General features: G+C 39.4%; 1 protein-coding gene across 1 annotated transcript; it reads left to right on the forward strand.

Annotated features, from left to right (window-relative positions):
- The first annotated feature begins 2,031 nt into the window (after positions 1-2,031).
- DAZL (deleted in azoospermia like) lies at positions 2,032-18,526 on the forward strand. Its single transcript, XM_068405174.1, has 11 exons — positions 2,032-2,148; positions 6,293-6,427; positions 6,716-6,807; positions 8,170-8,221; positions 11,860-11,926; positions 12,258-12,388; positions 13,434-13,511; positions 14,357-14,407; positions 16,795-16,899; positions 17,642-17,740; positions 18,473-18,526. The coding sequence occupies exons 1-11, from the start codon at positions 2,032-2,034 to the stop codon at positions 18,524-18,526; spliced, it is 981 nt and encodes a 326-aa protein (XP_068261275.1).
- The last annotated feature ends 583 nt before the right edge of the window (positions 18,527-19,109 follow it).

Here is a 19,109-nt window from a genome sequence, read left to right on the forward strand (position 1 = left end):
CAAAGCAGGTAAAAAACCACCCACCCCCAATCTGGCTTCTGCTCTGTTTTGGAGCATTAAGACTAGTTTTAGTTTCAAGAGTTATTACAAGGAGCATTACTCTCTTGCACTTAAGAAATAGAGCTACTAATCTGTTGTGACTCTTAAGGCCAAATATGAACCCATTTTATTAAACTAAATATTAGGTAATATTTTCCCTTCATTGTTGGACCACATTTTCAAGGTCTCAGCCATGTCAAATACAAAAATTGAAAAGATCTGTTATGGTATTGTATAACATCTCTTTTATTTAAGTAAACTGGCACTAGCTGCATGAAAGCCCATGCATATGCTTACCTTTAGACAATACAGCAACCCCACAAGCTTTAACTAAGTCCCTACTATAGTTAACATAAAAGCATCTTTTGTGATCAGGGCTTTGTTATTGCTATTACCTAAACCAACTCTGGGTCCAGGTATATCTAGTGCAGCAGCCTACTTTTGGTTATTAATATTAGCATCCAAAAAGGTGAACACTTGGTACATAGTTAAAGAAATTATCTATGCATTAGAAGAAATAAATTCTCATAGGAAAAAATAGCTTACTTGTTATATACACTTCAGTTTATCAATTTAGCTTTGCACTTCCATTTTTCATCCTCAAGAAGTATCATTCTTATCCCTTTGCCATTAAAAAAATCCACGTAAAACAAAAAACTTACTACACTAGCCCAGTCAGAGGCTGAGTTTATTTTGGTGAGGTATCCGTAAGTTTCACTTCTCCCTGAAACTTTCTAAAATCTGTATTTGTTCTGAACCTTTGATACCAGTGGCAAACAACTATTTAAAACTAATTTCCAAAACCCAGTAGAAGCATCTTATTACTGTAGAACCAGAAGGGCCTCTGGAGAGGTTTCCTTCTAGAAAGGTCTTCTGCGACACGTGAGCAGAGAGCGGGTTGGTTTCCAGTACAGGCAGTAAGAGATGGGATGGAAACGGCCTGCTCTAGAACAGCTCTATAACATTGGTTCATAAAAACATTGATGAAAAGCTTCAGCTTTTGTCTCAAAGGGAGTGAAAGTCTCTTCAACAATATACTACTCTCAGGCCTCAACAAACCAAGTAAGTGCTGGTTTTTGCTAAAATGACAAGAGTGCTGCTGCCACACACACTCAGCAGCAACGTCCCGCTCAACAACACCCCACCTCACCTCACCTCCTAACAAAGCGAAAAGCTAGGATATCCTTCGCCCTTTGTCTACAGACACTCTCGTAAAACACAGACAACCCAGGAGCTGACCCGCGGGAGAAGGCGAGCTCCCAGAGCGCCCCTCAGCCTGCCCCGATGCCGGCTGCGAGAGGGCGGTGAGGGCGGGTGTGGCCTTTCCCCGCCCCTTCCCACTTGGGGCTACTTAAGGAGAAGAGCGGTAACCAGGAGCCGCTGCTTTTCTCCACCTTTAAAAAAAAGAGGAAAAAAAAAAAAAAGGACTATTCAGTGTTTGTTTTCTCAGAAAAGTTCGTGTTGTTTTTGTTTTAAAGGCCTCGTTTATTTTTAAGTGTGTGGGTGCTGCCTCAGCTTCGGTGAATGATGGTGAGTGGAGAAGGAGGGGCGAAAGGGGAGCTATGGTCGGCACGGTGGGAAGCGGGGTGAACGGGGTGCGCTTGAACGCTGAGCCAGGGGGCGGCTTCTTGGTGGGGGCTGCGGGGAGCGGAGGTGAGAGCTGAGCATTAACTTTTTTTTGATTGTTTTGAGGGTGAGGAACGGGGATGCCCACAGCCGCGGTAGTGTCGCCTTGTAACACAGCGAGGGGTGTGCAGGTGCCTGGGCTGAACCCCTGAGAGTTACTGTCATTTTTAATATCTTGAAGGTTTTAAAGTCTAAAGAGGAGGTGAGGGATTGCTGTCAGGGAGGGAATACTGAAAGTAAAAAGCCTGGGGCTTGTGTGGGGGGAAGGCGTCATGGCTCGCAGCCCTCGGCGCCGTGGTCTGGTGAGGACTTCGCAGCAGGAGGCGCTTGACACCGTGAGCGGCCATTTTGCGTCGGTCCTGCCACATGGCGCCGGGCTCCTGCTGCTCTGCGCGTGGCCTAACTGGGCGCTCCTCCGCTTGCCGCGGCAGTCCGAGGCCATGCAGGCGCGGCGCGGGCGACGGCGGTCGGCTCCCTCCGCAGGTTGTATGCCCAGCCCCCCTTGCCGTTAGGGTCTGGCTGGCTTTTAAAGAGCTTCCATCGACCTCAGGCGCCTCCCCTCGCCTCCAGATCTCTGGAGGAGCATGAAACCCTTTTCCCCTGCGCCTCGTCAGGTAACGAGGCCGTTAGGCAGGCGAGGTGCGAAGCCCGCAGGACGCGAGGCCGTTAGGCAGGCGAGGTGCGAAGCCCGCAGGACGCGAGGCCGTTAAACGGCTGCGGGGGTCGGTTGGCGGCGGCAGGAGCGGAGCGGCGGCCCTGCCGGTCGGTACCGCACTCTCCTCGGCTTCCCCGGTTGCCTTCTTTAACCTGCCAAAAAAAGGCCTGGCGCAGTGCGCTGCGGACTCCGTGCGGTCAGCGGGAGTCACGGCCCGAACTCGCATGTTGCTCTGTCAGCATGCGAGTTGCTGTTTCTTCTTCAGGATTTTTTTTTTGAAAAATGGAACTTGCGACTGTAATCCAGGCACTTCAACAACAAGATAAAAGGAGGGGTTCTTTAAAAACAGTGAAGCCGTGTAAGGCGCCGCTGTTAGCGTGCGAGCCTGTTGCGGTGCTTGAGTGATAGCGCCACCTGGTGCCTAGCGGGAAGGCTGCCTCGGCCCCCCGTGCCGGAGCCATGTTCTTTCTGCAGGCAGTGTGTGCTGTCATGGTAACCGATCCCTGCGCCCAGAAGGTCCGCGCAGCGGGACGTATATCGGGAGTTTTAAAGGTTTAAATGAAGTATTAAACATTTTCTCTTTTATTTTAAACAAAGAGTGTGTGAGGTCAGGGAAAGACAGGGAGAAGCCTGAGAAGTGAGGGACTTGTACTTCCGTAGCCGAAAGAAAAGTGAAGGTTTTCCTCTGCTAGATGTGCATAAGACTGAGTGGTGTTTGCAGCCCACTTGAGTAGCTAGGTATTTCCACCACCTGGCCCTAACAGTAGTCCTTTTCTACCTTCTTTTTTTTTTTTTGCCAAAAGTCTAACTAGGCCCATGACTACTATAATCAAGAGGTTAATCCAGTTTCCTGGCGTCAGCTTAAAACTTCACGCTTGCTGGAATAATGCAAAGAGCAAACTGGTGAGATTTACCTTGTGATGAGAGAAAGGAAAAAAGAACCATTTAATTTCAGTAAGCTGAAAAACTTTGAATAAGCCCTAAGCTTCCTGACATCTAGAAATTTGATTTCAAAGATACTACATGAGATGGATAGACAGATCAATGACACTTAAGGTATTTTTGAAGGGTTGGGTCACTTCAGCTGATGGTAGAATTTTGGGGTAGCCAATTCATCAAGTTCAGGATTTTCCAGATTTTGAGAACTTTAGGTGGCTTGGACTTTGGACACTGATTCAGCAGCAGTGAGTTCTTTGCCCATACTGTATGTGGAAGTACAATTATGTACATAATGCTACATTAGGTTGTAAAATAACAATTAAACATTGCACTGGTAAAATAACTTGGTTTTAGATAGAGCAATTCTTCGTTTGAATTGGCAAAATTTTGCATTGTAGTACTGAAGACCTGAAAAGTAACTTTGAAAGGAGGAGATTTTGTTTTCTGACTTTGTATTGTAAGTCTTTTCAACTGTGCATTTGTCAACAACTGCTCCTTTTCAAGTTCTAAATACATGTATTAACAAATATTGAAGTTTATTTTTGATGTTGTCCAATTTGTCAGAATGCCTGAGTAGCCTGTTTACTCTTCCTTCTAGATATTTAATGTGTAAAAGCATTGAATAAGTGTATTTACATTAAAAATTGTGTTCCGCATCATTAGCGTGAGAAAAAAATGCTGCACTTCCATGGCAGCCAAGGCCATCTATGACTTGCATACCAGCAGTGTCTGTGTGCCCACTCAGTTCCTTGTGCTGGTTCTGGCACTTGTTGGGTGCCTCTGCTGTGAGCTGTTTCCTGTTCTAGGTTGCCAGAGAATTTGCACAGCCAAAGAAGTGGTCTCCTTCTCACATCTTGCTTCATTTTTGCCCTTGTTGTGTTCTTACGCTAGCACAAGTGTTTACGTAACTGCAGAATGAGCTTGGATCACAAGTGTATCTGTCTGAAAAGTACTACAGAATTTTTCTGCTGTGAAACGTAGAATTGATTTCCTTGTGCAGTGGTGTCCTGGTACAATAGGAGGGAAGGGGGAGAACTACCCTTTTTCTGTTTACGGCAGAAATGTTCTATTACACAGTCTTTACTACCGTGGAACAGTGGAAGTTGCAGTCTCCAACTTCACTGGAGGGTAGAGGGAGTTCTTAGAGGATAAAGGGAAAGGAATGGCTTGTAACTTTGAGAATTTGCAGTAGGAAGCATAGTTGGTGAGTAAATTGAGTATATGCAACAGGATCTGGTCTGGTGAAACCAGATTCTGTCTAAGGTATAGCTTCATGAAATGGTTTTGAAATGAGATGATGGCTTAGTGCTTCCTAGAAGAAGAGGCTAAGCCTCCTGCACCTCCATTTCTTCTTCTGTATCCACTGATCCTGAGGTGGATCTCGTGCTTGTCCGATGCCATAGCAAGCTGATTCAGTTCTGTACCGCAGCAGAATACTAACTGGGTGAAAAACTGCTCATTTTATGTTAATCTTCCTGCTAAATTGGGTTGAGCCAGCTTAATTAAGGCTGACAAGTTTTAGAACTTGTGCAGAGGAGGTGCAGGAAAAGACATGAGGCAAACCCTCTCTGGCTTTTAGTAGTGGTGTGGTGTTAGTTTAGTTCAGTCACACTGAAATCATGTTTGGAGGGCTGAATTCTAGTTCTGGCTTTGTTTAATTGCTGAACAAATTGTGTGCTACATATAGTTTGGTTCTTGTAATTTTCTCATTCCCTTACTGGGTGTCCAGTTTGAATGAGTACTCATCACTCACAGCTGCAGTTTAAATGTGCATTAAAGATGAGAATTTTTACATAGAAAAATTGGATGCTACCTACTGCAAATTATTAGATTTCAAAATACCAGATAACTTTTGACTAAATCAAAGTTTGGATTATCTGAAGTAGGGATAATGCCACACCAGTTGAATTGTAAGGAAAAGCTTATTCATGTTTTGAAGTGCATTAATATAGAGGGATGAGTAACACTGAACTGGCTAGAGTAGTCCTTACCAGCCAGGCAAAGCATGTCATGTAGCTAGAACCATTCATTCAGGAGAGTAGAAAATGAGAAGGGCTAGAGTTTGGGATGCCTATGGTGCACATTCTGTATCTTAGTTCTTGTAAGTACCTTTGTAAAACACACTTCAAGCCTTATGCAGAGTATGGAACACATCGTTGCTAGCTTCAGTGGTCTGTTCATCTGAACAAAATACTGAATTACTATTTGTTTAGGGAGCATTGTATCTTCCTCTGCACTGAATGAATCCATAACTCTTAGGTTGTGACAAAATGCGTTAGGACCAAAAGGGTGCATCTGAAGCCTGGGTGTACGAAGCACATCGTGACTGTAGTTAGTTACTTGATAATCTTAACATTCTTTGCTGTTCTTCTGTACATGCAGTGCATGCTTAAGATCCTGCTTTGGTGCAGACATCTAGGAAGCAAGTTTGTAGTCATTCATATTTCTGTTATAGTTAAATTGACAACATCTTTTTTCTGAGAAAATGAATAGTGTGACTATTCCATCAAGGTCTGATTTACCTTCTTACAGCTGACTTGTAGTATAACCCTGTTACCTGTGCTCTAAGACTGTTTGTAAGCTTACTCATATCTCAAGTATTTAAAGCTTTTGACCAGGAAGATGGAATTTGTTCTATTGGGTAATCAATTTACAGTAAATTGTATCTTTAAAGAATTCTTGTTTACATCTGAAAGGAATTTGGTAAAGCTCTGAAATGAATTATTTTGGTGTTCTCACTGTGTCTGGTAGTAGCAACACTGGTCATGAAGCTTCATATAGTGAGACAGGGCTACTTAAAGTAGCCTAGGTTAGGTCTAGATTTAAATTTTTAGAGCTGCTTAGAATAATTTTTTCAGCTTTTTTCCAATGAGTGGTCTATTTGCAGCATGTACTTACCTTTAAGTAATTGGAAAGGTGCTATTGAAATTCATTGTCCCATGCTGTATCTATAGAAAGATGCAGGCATTCTAGTCTCTTGAAGTGTACTATAATAATTTGACTGAAATATTTATTTCTGTTTAAATTTTTCAGTCGGCAAACGTGGAGACCCAGTGTGCAGTTGTGTTGGAGGATAATACCTGTTTCTCAACAACCAGTCAAGGATATGTTTTACCAGAAGGAAAAATCATGCCGAACACAGTCTTTGTTGGTGGAATTGATATAAGGGTATTTAATACTTCTAATTGTTTAAGATAGGTGTGGGGCACTTACAGGGAAATGGGAATTTAACTCCTGGGTTGTTGTGGTTTTGTGTTGTTTTTTTTTTTTTTTTTTTAATATATGTCTTTACCAATCTTAAGGTGTTGCAACGTCATAAGAGAATTTTGGAACAGGTGAATAACTTGTAGTTCTTATGATAGTAGAAGATGGATTTAAAAAAATGGTACTGGCTGCTTTAAATCAGTTCTAAACAGTTGAATGTGTTCGAAGAAGTTAAGACTTTGTTTCTTTTAGATGAATGAAGCAGAACTTCGGAGTTTCTTTGAACGATACGGTGCTGTGAAAGAGGTGAAAATAATCACTGACAGAACTGGTGTTTCTAAAGGGTGAGTAGAGCATGAATAATTGTTTTAATTTGCTGCTTATGTGGACATAATTCTGTCATAGATGATATGAGCAGGTACTTAGCAACACACTTGATGTGCTTAAGCCTTAACAATAGCTGCAGTTTTCTGTTGTGGTGAATTAACACTGTGAAACCTTTAAATTTAGATTGCCCTAAATCTGTGTAATCTTAGAAAGAATAGCCTGATTTTTCTGAGTTCAATCTATCTGTTCAGGGAAAAGAGAGTTATTGTCACTTAACCAGTGTAAAGAAAGCTTGAAACTTGTGCGGTGCTGATGCAGACAGTTCTTTCGTAGGACTGTTCTGGTTGTTAGAGTGGTTAACAATCTGAATGGAGTTTAAGATGGTTAAGAGGAGGGGTAGATGGTTTATTTGGGTTTATTCTTCTGACACTCATGGATAAGTTATAGAGAAAACAACTAAACTCATTTGGGTGAAGAGTAAAACTAAGTGAGCAAAGTTGAAGCAAGGGAAATTCACATTGGATATTTAGAAAAATTCTGAATTGTCTGTGTTGAAACACTTAAATAAGGGTGTGTAGGACCACAGCTTGTTGAGTTCTGGGGAAGCTCTCCCAGTTTTGAAGTTACCCCTGCTTTGAGAAGGAGGCTTCACCCTTTGGAGGTTCCTTACAGCCAAATTTTTTCTAAGATTCTATGAGCAGATGCTAAAAAGTCATGTGTTTTCTTAGGCATATGTAGTAATGCGTGAGCTGGAAATCTGTTTTAATTTCCTCGTATCCCTCACTAGTCTTCATGGTGAATTCTGATGTGTAGTTAGCCAGTGTATGTTCCGAGTGTTGATAATGAATTGGCATACTCCATTGATTAACACAACTGTTTCTATAATGCTCTGAAATTATCTTCATTTTATAGGCTAGATAAACTAGGAGGGCAGTGAAATACAATTGAAAAACCTCTTCAAGGATCAATTCCCCCACTTGTGTCACTGTTCCTGTAATGCCTGCTTTCATCCAAACCTCTGGAGTAAATGCAAAATTTGATGTTAATTCAGATCTTAGTACTGAAAAGGGTTTTTACTTTCTGAGTAATATCAACAATAGTGTTCATTTTGAGCAGCTGAAATGGAAGAATAGCTCTTACATCTATTGCATATTATTCTAGAATCTGGCATTCAATTCTTTTCATCTGGCCCAGTAGTATATGCTGCTAGTTAGCAGTAAATATCATTTTCATGCTGAATTATAGACTAATATCCTACTTGATACTTCTGGCATGCAATATAATGTACCCAGCATATATGCTGTTAACTGGTCTTGTTCAAAATAATTTAGCTAACAAATGACAATCTGGTTATTGAACAACCTGTTTTTTCTTTCCAGGTATGGATTTGTATCTTTCCTGGACAATGTGGATGTTCAAAAAATAGTAGAAGTAAGTTCTTTGTCTAAATTGTCTGAAGAAGTTGATACATGAAGGCCGGAGACATGTTCAGGGAAAACCAAGTCATGTATCCTGTAGAATAAATTAGGACAAGGAAAGTCTAGGGCTGCCCAAAAAGTAAACTTGCTAAAATCTCTACTAGTGCTAGAATCTTTGTATATTTACTTAAGTAAGAAACAAAATTAGTTTTAGCCTTGGTGTGCTTGAATGTCTTATGTCGTTGTATTTCTGGTCGTTCTCATTCATTTATGTCCTTGAAAGCCTCACGCTTGTTTTTGGCTGCTTGCTTTCTGTATTGGATGATTGTCATAGAACCATTGTGCTTATGGCAGGTACATAGACCTGTCGGCATTATTATTGCGAATAACAGTAACATAGAAAACAGCATTAGTTTTTTTACTTAAGACTCAGTAGTTGAAGTACATGTTTTTCTCTTGCGGTATTCGTGCATTTGGATGCTACCCGGAGTGCAAGTATTTTTAAGCCTCCTTGACTATAAGATGCAACTGTTCACATGTCATATGATTTTCCTGTAGTTCGTGCAGGAGATAAAGGGGTGGAACTGTTACAGCTCTTCTGCTCTTAGAGTTCAGTATCAGACAAATTTTAAATGTCAGTGCTTACAACCAAATCTGTTATTTGGTTTTAATAAACTTCAGCAGGTCACAGGCCACTGACAAAGCTTCTTGTTTTCCCTCTTCCTCCCAAAACTGAGTGCAATAAGTGTGAAAATAACATGTATTGAAGTATTTCCCTCTCTGAGGTCTTTACCTCCAAAAACTCCCATGTCTCTGGAGGATGAACAGTCTCGCATTTGCTACTGAAGCTCTCGGATAGGGAAGTAGATCTGAAAGACAAATCCAGATAAATGTGCCAGGCACAAATTTAGTGTTCTGTGTTATGTTCAGATGTGTTTACTGGCTGGCTGGTTCCTTAAGGGGGAAGAGAACATGTTTGAACGAAGTGGAGAGCAGTGAAACTCCAGCAGGACATTCTAGATTCTCAACAAAAGACTTCAAAAGCTTGCTGTTCATTAACTCTTCTGGTATGCTGACAAAAACGCTGCTGTATTGAGCAACAGACTTTTGTTGAGAATACCTTTTTTGTAAACCATGGGTTACATTTATTGTACTAGATCAGTGTGGAGTGCTTGCTCTGAGGCAGCAATCTCTGTAGAGGCCTCAAGTAGCATTGTCATTTGAGCCATGTACACTGCTGATTTTTCTGTGGGTGTTCCTTCAAAACTAAAAGCCCTCAGTGTGTCTCTATTAGTATAGTACTCACTGATCTGACTGTGTATCAGAGGTCTTGGAAGACCCAGAGGTATGTGGCAGATTTTCTTTTCAGTGCCTGTTTCAGGTATACAGGCAGTACAAATTACTGCCTTGTCAGGAAGAAGCACGTCCAGATAGAAATCATGTTACAAAGCTGTTGGCTTCTGGAGGGGATGGAAAAAGGCAAAGAATGAGGATCTGCATCTTAGAGCTCAAGTCATAAGCAGAGATCACCTCACTAAACCATTTCAGGCATTATCTGTACTGCGTGGTCACAATGTTCTATGTAAATGAACAAGATAGAGCCTCTCCGTGGTTAGAATCACTTCAGATACCTATGTTTGTCTGCCTAGCTCTGTAACGTTGTGCAACCCGAAAGTATTTTTCTTCTGATTTAGGTCTGATTCCATTTGTAACTGCACTCTGGTCCAGAGTGAACCTGTTTGCAGTTCAGAACAGAAAGCTACATTCTGCTTTGAGGGGAGACCTGCCTTCCAAGAGCTCTCATTGCTCGGATGGAAAAGGTGGTTGCATGGTTCTAGGCACAACAGGATTGCAGGATCAATTTGGGGAAAAAAAAAACCAAAACCAAAACCAAAAAACCACCACCAAACATCAAACTGGGTATTTTACCTTTTTTTTCCACACACATCTTACTCTATTTTTATCAATATGAGAAGATGATCAAATGAGACATTTTTTTATATCACTATTTTGCTTATTTTTACAATCAACAGTAAAGTTGCTGTTATCTGTTCGAAGTGCTTTCTTTAGCAGAAATGGAAGAAAAAGCTTTGTGAGGTGTCTGTTATATATACATATATGCAAACAGCATATTTTCTTCTGAAGCAGACAAGTCCTTAGTGTTGTATGAGATAGAGAATCTAGATAGACTATGTATCTGCATCTAATACTGATTTTAGTACTTGGTACTAAATTTGTGTTAATTGGGGTAAAACAAAAATCTCACTTCTGATGTGTAAAGCACTTGTAAACTGCAGTGTAGCCCTCGGAACTGTAACAGCGTACCTGTTTTAGGTAGGGTCATGTGTGCTCTATTCCCACCTTCATAGGTAGGTAAACATGTTTCTTGTCACTATCTTGGCAGAGAATGTGAGATCAGACCCAAAGGTGAATTCTATTTTGGGAGTTTTGTGTGGAGAAGTTCATGAGTACCTGAATAAACATTTATCTGCTTGAATCTGTGTATTAAAGCAACTTGCTATACTCCAGACTTAAACTGTAATCGTGTGGAGAACAAAATCTTACAGGCCCTCTTCTACAGTTAGTCCAAATAGACCTTGAAATGTGAGGGTGCTGTGGTGCCATTTCAGCCTACATCCGTTGGTGAATGTTCTTCTAGTTTTCAAACTAAGTTTGGAATTTTCTAAGTTTCTTCTTTGACTTTCTTTGAAAATACAAGTTTCTCTGAAGAACACAGAATTCAACTTCTGCAGGGAGAGAGGGTGCTTGAAATTCTTCCTGTGCTTTTGTTATGGCTGCAGATACTGTGCTGGCAAAGCAGTACTCAATCATTGATCATTGCAAGTCTGAAATCCTGCCTTCTGTGTGAACTAGCATTTGGGCAGAACTTGCAGAATGAGAACTTACATGTGTCTCAGGCATTTGCTTACTACTGAGGAGTACTTCCAGCCCTGTTTTGCAAGTCTTTCAGATGCTTGTATTCCTGGGTTTGGGTATTTGAGGAACATGTGAGCCATATTTCAGTTTCACTTTTCCTTGATTACTCTTGTGTGCTGCATAGATGCTTTGGCCAAAAACGTTGTGAAATATCAGCATGTTTGTTGGATGTTTGAAGGAGCATGTGTGAAAATTTCTCTAGAGAGAATACAGTAACATGCAGGTAAACAGTAGTGCTTAGACAGCCTTCCATTTCCTTTAATGTTAGATGGACAGCTTCTAATATGTTACATGAAGCCTTTTAGGAAGTTTGTGGAAAGGAAGGTAAGTAAATAGGGTTTCAAGGGAACCTAGGTTATGGTCACTCTACATTGCTGTCCTTACTGAGGCAAGAATAGTTTGAATCTGTGTATATAAAACCGGAAGGCTGACAGTCATTAACATGTAGTTGCAAACTGCTAGTAGTGCACCTTGCTATTAAGGCAACTGATGTATGATAGGTTTGGAGAGTTGGTGAGTAGGAAAATGGGTGTGCTGAGAGCATTGCAGGAAATTAAAGGTAAAAGGCGTAAGGCGTTGAGGTGGGAGAGGATAGTGGAGGCTGTTGAGCCTGTATGTGAATTGATGATACTGTGGTGTAGAAGCAGAGTACAGTCTCTTTAAAATCAAACAAACCAGCCACCTCACTGATTTACAAAATAACCTGTCTTTCAGTCACAAATCAACTTCCATGGCAAAAAGCTGAAACTGGGGCCAGCCATTAGAAAGCAACGAAACTTGTGTAAGTGTATATATAAACAAATTAATTCATGTTACAAGTATATGTTACAAATCTGTTTTTTTCTTTAATTATATGTTAACATCCTTGCAAATCCTTTTAATCTGATCTAATGTATGTATTACAATTAGACTTCAGTTGTGAATTTTATGACCTCACTACTTCTGTGATGTAATTTTGATAAGAAAACTCGGGTTGGTAGCACAATACAGTTAATGTTGAGTTAAATTTAAGAGTCGAAACAGTTAAGATTTTTTGCAGCTTGAATTCAGATTACTGATGAAATACATATGAAAATGTCTTAATACTTTATTTTTCTTTGCTTTAAAACAAGGTTCTTATGTGCATCCCAGACCATTAGTCTTCGGTCCTGCACCACAGTTCCATAGCGTATGGGGTAATCAAAATACAGAGACATACGTGCAGACTCCAGCTGTAATGAGCCCAGTAACACAGTATGTTCAGGTAAGGCTGTTCATGCCACAGATTTCGAATCATAATTAAATATTTTTGAAGATGCAAGCATATACAACTTCAGGAATATGTATTGAGATTCCAGTCTTATCGCACCTGCTTGTTATCATATTACCTTCCCCAATAAGAAGCGCCCAACTTCAAACCACTTTAAAGGAATGCCAACAATCTTGAAAAAATCTGTTCAGTGATGTGATCTATATGAAACAAGACAGGGAGATACTTCTTGAGAATGAGAACTGTTGAAGGTGGAGCTAAGATTTAATTATGTAATAGTTCTTAAGTGATCTTGTTTTTTGTCACAGATGCACTTCACAAATCAAATGCATCCTGATATTTAATGTACTGCTGCCCTATCTCAGAATAAACCACAAACTTTAAAATGTATTTTTTTTTTAAACAAGGATGGAATCTGAAGCTGGCTGTGATACTCTTTTTTTTCCCCTATCCAAACAAGTTATTGTTTCTGAACTGCTCATGTGTCTTTGTAAGAACACTGTGTTATGACATCTGCTGTTAACAGCTGTGACCAGCACAGTCTGCCTACAGGACATCACTTTGTTGGTACTTCAGATAAGCATTCTTACTGAGGTGTAGACAGAGTACTTCTGGCCTTGTTATGAGTCCTGTTCTGTGAACAGAAGGCTTTCCAGATTATGGTCTCTTCCTGTATTAACCATGTATGATATGGCAATATAACAACGCAATATTAATTGCAAATTGATTGTTTTGTGTATTTTGTTAAGCAAATGAAGGTGAGCAAACTGCGGTGAAATGACTTAAAAGATGAGGTACAAGCAGATGTAATACACTTTTTAATCCCACTTTCTAGAGGCATTTAGTGTCTGAAGTGCTGAAGCCCCATGGGAAATCTGTAAGGATTGCTTTTAAACAATGAAGCTACTCTGAAACAGGAATTGAAGTAACAGTGTGACTACATATTTCTAAAAATATGCTCCTGGCCTTATAAATACCTTTACAAATATATTTTTGTCTTGCTTCAAACTTGCATTTTTAAAAAAGCTTTATTTTGCAGACATACCCATACAGTTCACCAACTTTATTGATACAGCAGCAGGTTCCTGTAGGATATCAGCCAGCCTACAACTATCAGGTATGTAGTTCTTCAGTAGCAGTAGAAAGGCTGTTTGATACCTGACAAAACTCAAATGGAATGAACAGTGTTAACTGGCATCTGATCTTTCTGTGAGTTCTATTTCCCTTCAGCTCCTGCTTCACAGAAATCAAAAGTAAAAACAAAATTAGTGATATTTTTATTCTAATGCAGTGAAAGCTGTTGAATAACTTAGTATACTTTTTTTTTAGTGTTTGTTTTTTTTTTTAATATGCAATGATAAAACAACTTCAAAATTACCAAAAAGTACATGGATCAGTACTACTTTTTCTTGTGGGAAGGAGCTTTGCATTTGTACATGCTATAGTGTGAGTAGTTGATGTTAGGTACTTAGAATCAGTGTGTCTTGTGAGACTACATAAATGTGTGATGTATAGAGAGGGAATGTGCTCTTGAGCTCTGAAAATGTCTGCAAAGGCAGTCAGCTGATACTCATTTTTGAACTCATAAGTGAAATGTGTGAGTAAGTCCTGTTATTGAAACTAAACTAGAAGTAGTTTAGTAACTGGAAGTAACCAGAGGTTTGAGATGTTTTTCAGTGTGGCTGCTGTGATTTCCCCTTATTTTCCTAATCTTTAGTTTTTTTTAAACTTGGAATGAGAAGAGGAAGGAGGTAGTTGAATTTGTGGTACAGATAACTTTGTGCTAAACACTACATGAGGTACACATGAAAAAGCTAACTTGCTGGACAGAAGACTGTAAACTACTGTTTAATGAAAAATCCAGACATGAAATTTTATAAATGGTGGCTCTTAAAGAGCAGTTACTTGCCTGTGTTGGAAATGAATGAATAAAAGCTGGTTCTTGTCCAATTCTTGTTCAAGGTTCAACCACAATGGCTTGCTGGGGAGCAAAGAAATTATGTTATGCCTCCGGTAAGTCTATGTCTTCTCAGTTAGCACATGGTTTTGATAGCTTGATGACGTAAAAAAAAAATCAAACTGTTTGACTGGATCTGTATGTAATCTGGTCTATACAAATCTGTAGCTGCTGACAGAGTAGGTAATTGTTCAGGACTTCCTACTGACATGGTGCTTTTTTAGGAGCTGCCTGGCAGAACAGAAGTACCTGTTTATGGCGTTACTCCATATGTTCTGGTCACAGAATTCTGGGATTTTAACATGAACAGAATTGTTTTTTCATGAAAAGTTGAAGAAAAAATTAAGTGGTGACCTGATGCGCTAGAAGATCTGTATAGTATTACTGCTTATTGTTCCAATTTTTTTTTAAATTTAAAAAGCCTCAAAATATTCTGCTTTGCAAATACTGTGGTGGGTTTTTTTGTTGTGGTGTTTTTTTTTGTTTTGTTTTGTTTTTGTGGGTTTTTTTTTCCTCCTTTCAATAGCTTTTTAAAATAATTTGCCAGGCTGCTACAGACTGTGATGGTGCTGATGGCTTCTGAAGAAATTACTTGCTTTCTGTGACTTTACACAAGTGACATCCACGAGGGAGGAAAAAATATTGTATATTTCTTTAACAGTGTTGGAATGTAAACTTGCATCTTGGGCATTTTTGTGTTCTTTGGGTATAATCTTTATTGAGTACAGTTTCTATTAAGTGTTTAAAAGCTGTAATACTTCATTTTCTTCCAAATGGTATTCTTTCCAGTGAATTCTCAGCAGATGTCTGTAGAATGTGTGGAAGGTAAATGGGGAAAAGTAAAGAAAACAGAACTTAGGGCATATATATTGCTGCCTGCATGCATCTGACAATTGTATCTCTGATCATATTAGAGGAATAATTTATTTCTGCTCACTTCCAGTCATGTGTACTGAGCTTTACTTTCAGCTTCTGAGCAGAGAAGCAGCCTTTTTCTTTTCATGGAAAGCTTGTATTTCTGTTAGTGAGAATTACCTTTGCTTTAATGGGGGAAGAAACAGACTGGAAAGAGTTCAGAAGTCACTGAAATACTGATTACCCTGTTGACTTGAAATAATTTTTGTTGAATAACATCCATGAATGTGATATAGATGCAGTATATCACTTAACAATTAAATGGTAGCAAGCCAGAATTTTTAGAGTAGGTGTGCATGGTGGTTTTCATTAGACATTTTAAGCTTGATTATATGAGCAGACAACTTTTCTAGAACTATCTTGGTTAAGCAACTTCAAGTATCATTCTTTAGACTTAAAAGATGACAGGCATATAAGGAGATAGGAAAGTTCATCCTTCAGTCTACTGTTTTTATACCTGCCTGTTTGTTTGGATAATCACAATTTCCATTCATAAATGGAATGTCTCAGTTGAGATGAGGTCAGATATGATATGCATTTCAATGGTTAGGGATGGTGTTCAGAAAGGAATAGTCTGCTAACACTGTAGACTTCCATATCTCCCAATATCATCAGCTTGAAATCACAGTTTTGGTGTTGAAGGGCTTTTGGGAGTGTAAGGTGGTACACCTTGTGGTTGCTGTGTATAATCACAAATAACATAATCTTAAGAATGATGTTGCAAGAAACTGAAAACTGCAGTCAAGTCTGTGTAAATGTGAGTACTTTGAGAGGGAAAAAATAAACGTTTGGCCCCTGAAAAGTGGGAATGCTTAACCCTGCTGTTGAGATCCTGGTAAAATTGGCTGTAAAAGCTGCCAATCCTCTCTGGAAGCATCTGGAAGGATGTTTCCGTAAAGAGTAACTGTTTTATCAGCCTCTTTGCTGTTATAATTAAGCTCTGCCCTGGGTTGCCGATTGCAACACTGCACTGTAGGCAGAGGGAAGCAGGGAGTTTTAGAAAAGCTGTAAAATGGCTTGTGCTTTTCTAGACCTTTTTACATCTTGAAAAAAAGTTTTAGTATATTAGCATGAAGGAAGCTTCGAACAAGAAAGGAACTGTATAAAGCAACTTCTTGGAAGGGCAGTGGTAGTAGATGTTTTGCTTCCTACTTCTTTCATTTGATTTTAGTGCTTAATCTCTTCAAGTTACCTGCTGGTTGACTCGGATTGTCAGTGAACGCCTTCATTGCTCAATATGCTTGACGGGAAAACCCATACATGGAGGAAGTAGGCTGAGGAGCTAACTCTCAAGAGTGATTACAGTGGGGAGAAAAGATATTTATTACAATATATCCTTTTTGGAAGGAAGTAGAACTGTCTTAATAAAACAGATCAGGATACAGTATTTTCCACACTTGTGAAGCTTTATCAGAAGTGTGAGGATAAAATTGGCATAGCTTATGGATAGGCAAGGATCAATGACAACACAACTGTGCACATTTTCCCAGTGTTACTGAAACACCACAATATTTTGAAAACTATACAGGTTTATGCTTCAGTAAGCTATCACTGCACTGAGGATCCGGAACTTATACAGACAGAATGTGCTGTTCCAGAGCCCACGCAGTCGTCTACTAACAGTCCACAAAAGGTAAGTGCTTTCTCAAAACTTTTGTGTTTTGTCATAAATCCTATTCCCAGAAATTTGCATGTGAGGATTATGTGGCTTGGTGAAGAGGACCTCTGACCTAGTATCCTAGAAATTAAGGTTATAGTTGCCGCTTTAGCCAGTTGTCAATCCATTGTGTCTGATTTCTACAACTTCAGAAGCCTGCCATGTTTCCTTGAAACTATAGTGCTTGTCTGTAGTGCTGAGGACTGTTAAAAATGTGTGTTCTGCTTCATTAAGTACAATAATGTTTTTAAGTGACAAGGCTTTACTTCATCTGCTGAGAATTACAGGGGAAATCACAGGTACTAAAAAAGCAGGTTAGGTAGCACTGCCTGCTATCTTATGCAGATTTATTTTAAGCTTCAAACATCTGAATTGGTAACGTTTTATTCCCTTCACTTCCTTTTGTGGAAGGTGACCCCAGTTTGGCCAACAGTTGTCTCTGAATTCAGTTTTCTAAAAGAGACTTCATTTTTCAGCTCTCAGCCTATTCCACAACTGAACTGGTATGTCACTGGTCAGAACTGTTATGTTGTAACATCTAAGGGTGATAATGAGTTACCAAGATTGAAGGATTTTAAAAAAAAAAAATAGCTCAGGAAATGTAAGGCAGTTGAGAGGAATCCTGAATGCAAAGTAAACGCTGTGAAATATCCACATTGCTGGTAGTGGTCTAACTAAGAAAATCAGTATTGTAGATGCACCTATAACTGTATTTCAGAAGTCTGTGGACAGGAGCATACAAACAGTAGTGTCTTGTCTGTTTAATCCTGAGAACCGTCTGAGGAACACCTGTGTATCACAAGATGACTACTATAAGGTACGTAGTGAAAGCAAAACTAAATCCCTAAAACACAGCTAACCTTCAATTTGTTCACCTATAGGATACCATAAAGTTGAAGGCATTCATATCTGGAATGTGATTTGTATTTTTTCTTGTACATGCTCTTGAGATGTATGGGTTTGGCTCTCAGTTGCTTAATGCTGGAAACAAGTGCTGAAATTAGATTCAGTGGATTTAATCAAGACAGCATTAAAAAAATTGCTGAACAATCAAATCACAGACACTTGGAGCTTAAGACTGGCTAATCATTTCTCAGTGAGAATTGCTGAAAGGGCAGTGGGTGTGACTCCATAGTTTGGATGGAGGATGTGGAGTTAAATACCCACTGTGGATGGTGGCTCTTTATACTTTGTGTAAAATGTCTATGCTTTAACCAATTAACTGTAATCCAGGTTGGTAGTTGGTCATATTTTTGCTGTATGTGTTCAGTCTTTGTAGAATTGCAGTGTTTACGTTCCAAGTGGTGTTTAATTTCTGTTGTTTATTAATGTTATATTGAAGACTCTGCTTACTTTTTTTAAAAGGACAGACATGTGAACTAGGCACAAATACTCTGAAGCAGGAATACAGAAGCTGTATTTTTCAGTTTTGGGAGGGGAGGTGAATAGAGTACAGAATGTCTTGAGATACTTTTCATGAAACTTCAGTTGCTTTATTCTGATTATTATTCAGAAAAAAATTTTCCTGTCTTTTCTTGTCCCATTCCAGGAGAGGAAGCCGCATCACTTCAGAAAAGGAAGAGCAGTACTCAAAAATGTTTGATCAATAAAGACTTTAAAGGATCTAAATTCATTAACTTGATGTTACTACAGTTCAGTTTAGCAATATATGCAGTATAACCTTTTTCAAAAAGTTGCTTCAAGTTGAAGTTTGTATTTCTGTTCTACCTGTTTCAATATGGTTGGTTTGGCTTGAGTAGTTTGAAGTTTAAAGTTGCAAGAGTTGACAAACTTCTAGGTTTTATTAATAGTTTGCATGCTTCCCCTGATAACTAACTGGAATGTTAAAGAGTTTATATGGGAAAAACACTCTTGGTTTGTTTGGTGCATGTGGATTTTCTTTGGAGCTTTAAGGTACAGTTTGCATGTTACACTTAGTTTTTCTTAAACCACAATTTAAGTGACTAATACTGACCAGTTACCTCCTGCAGTTTAAAAATGGAAGCAGTTACTTGCCCAAGAGGTTGTATTTTAAAACTGAGCTCTTAATCAGTGGAACAGAAGATGTCAAGTTGTAACTCAACTGAAGCCCTTTAAGTCCTGGTTGTCTTTAGACTACCTAATCAATGTGGTTATGTTCATCAATGACAGTTCGTGTACCTGCAGTCTTGACCATCACTATTAGT

This window comes from Nyctibius grandis, chromosome 7 (assembly GCF_013368605.1).
Source record: "Nyctibius grandis isolate bNycGra1 chromosome 7, bNycGra1.pri, whole genome shotgun sequence".
Taxonomy (NCBI): domain Eukaryota; kingdom Metazoa; phylum Chordata; class Aves; order Nyctibiiformes; family Nyctibiidae; genus Nyctibius; species Nyctibius grandis.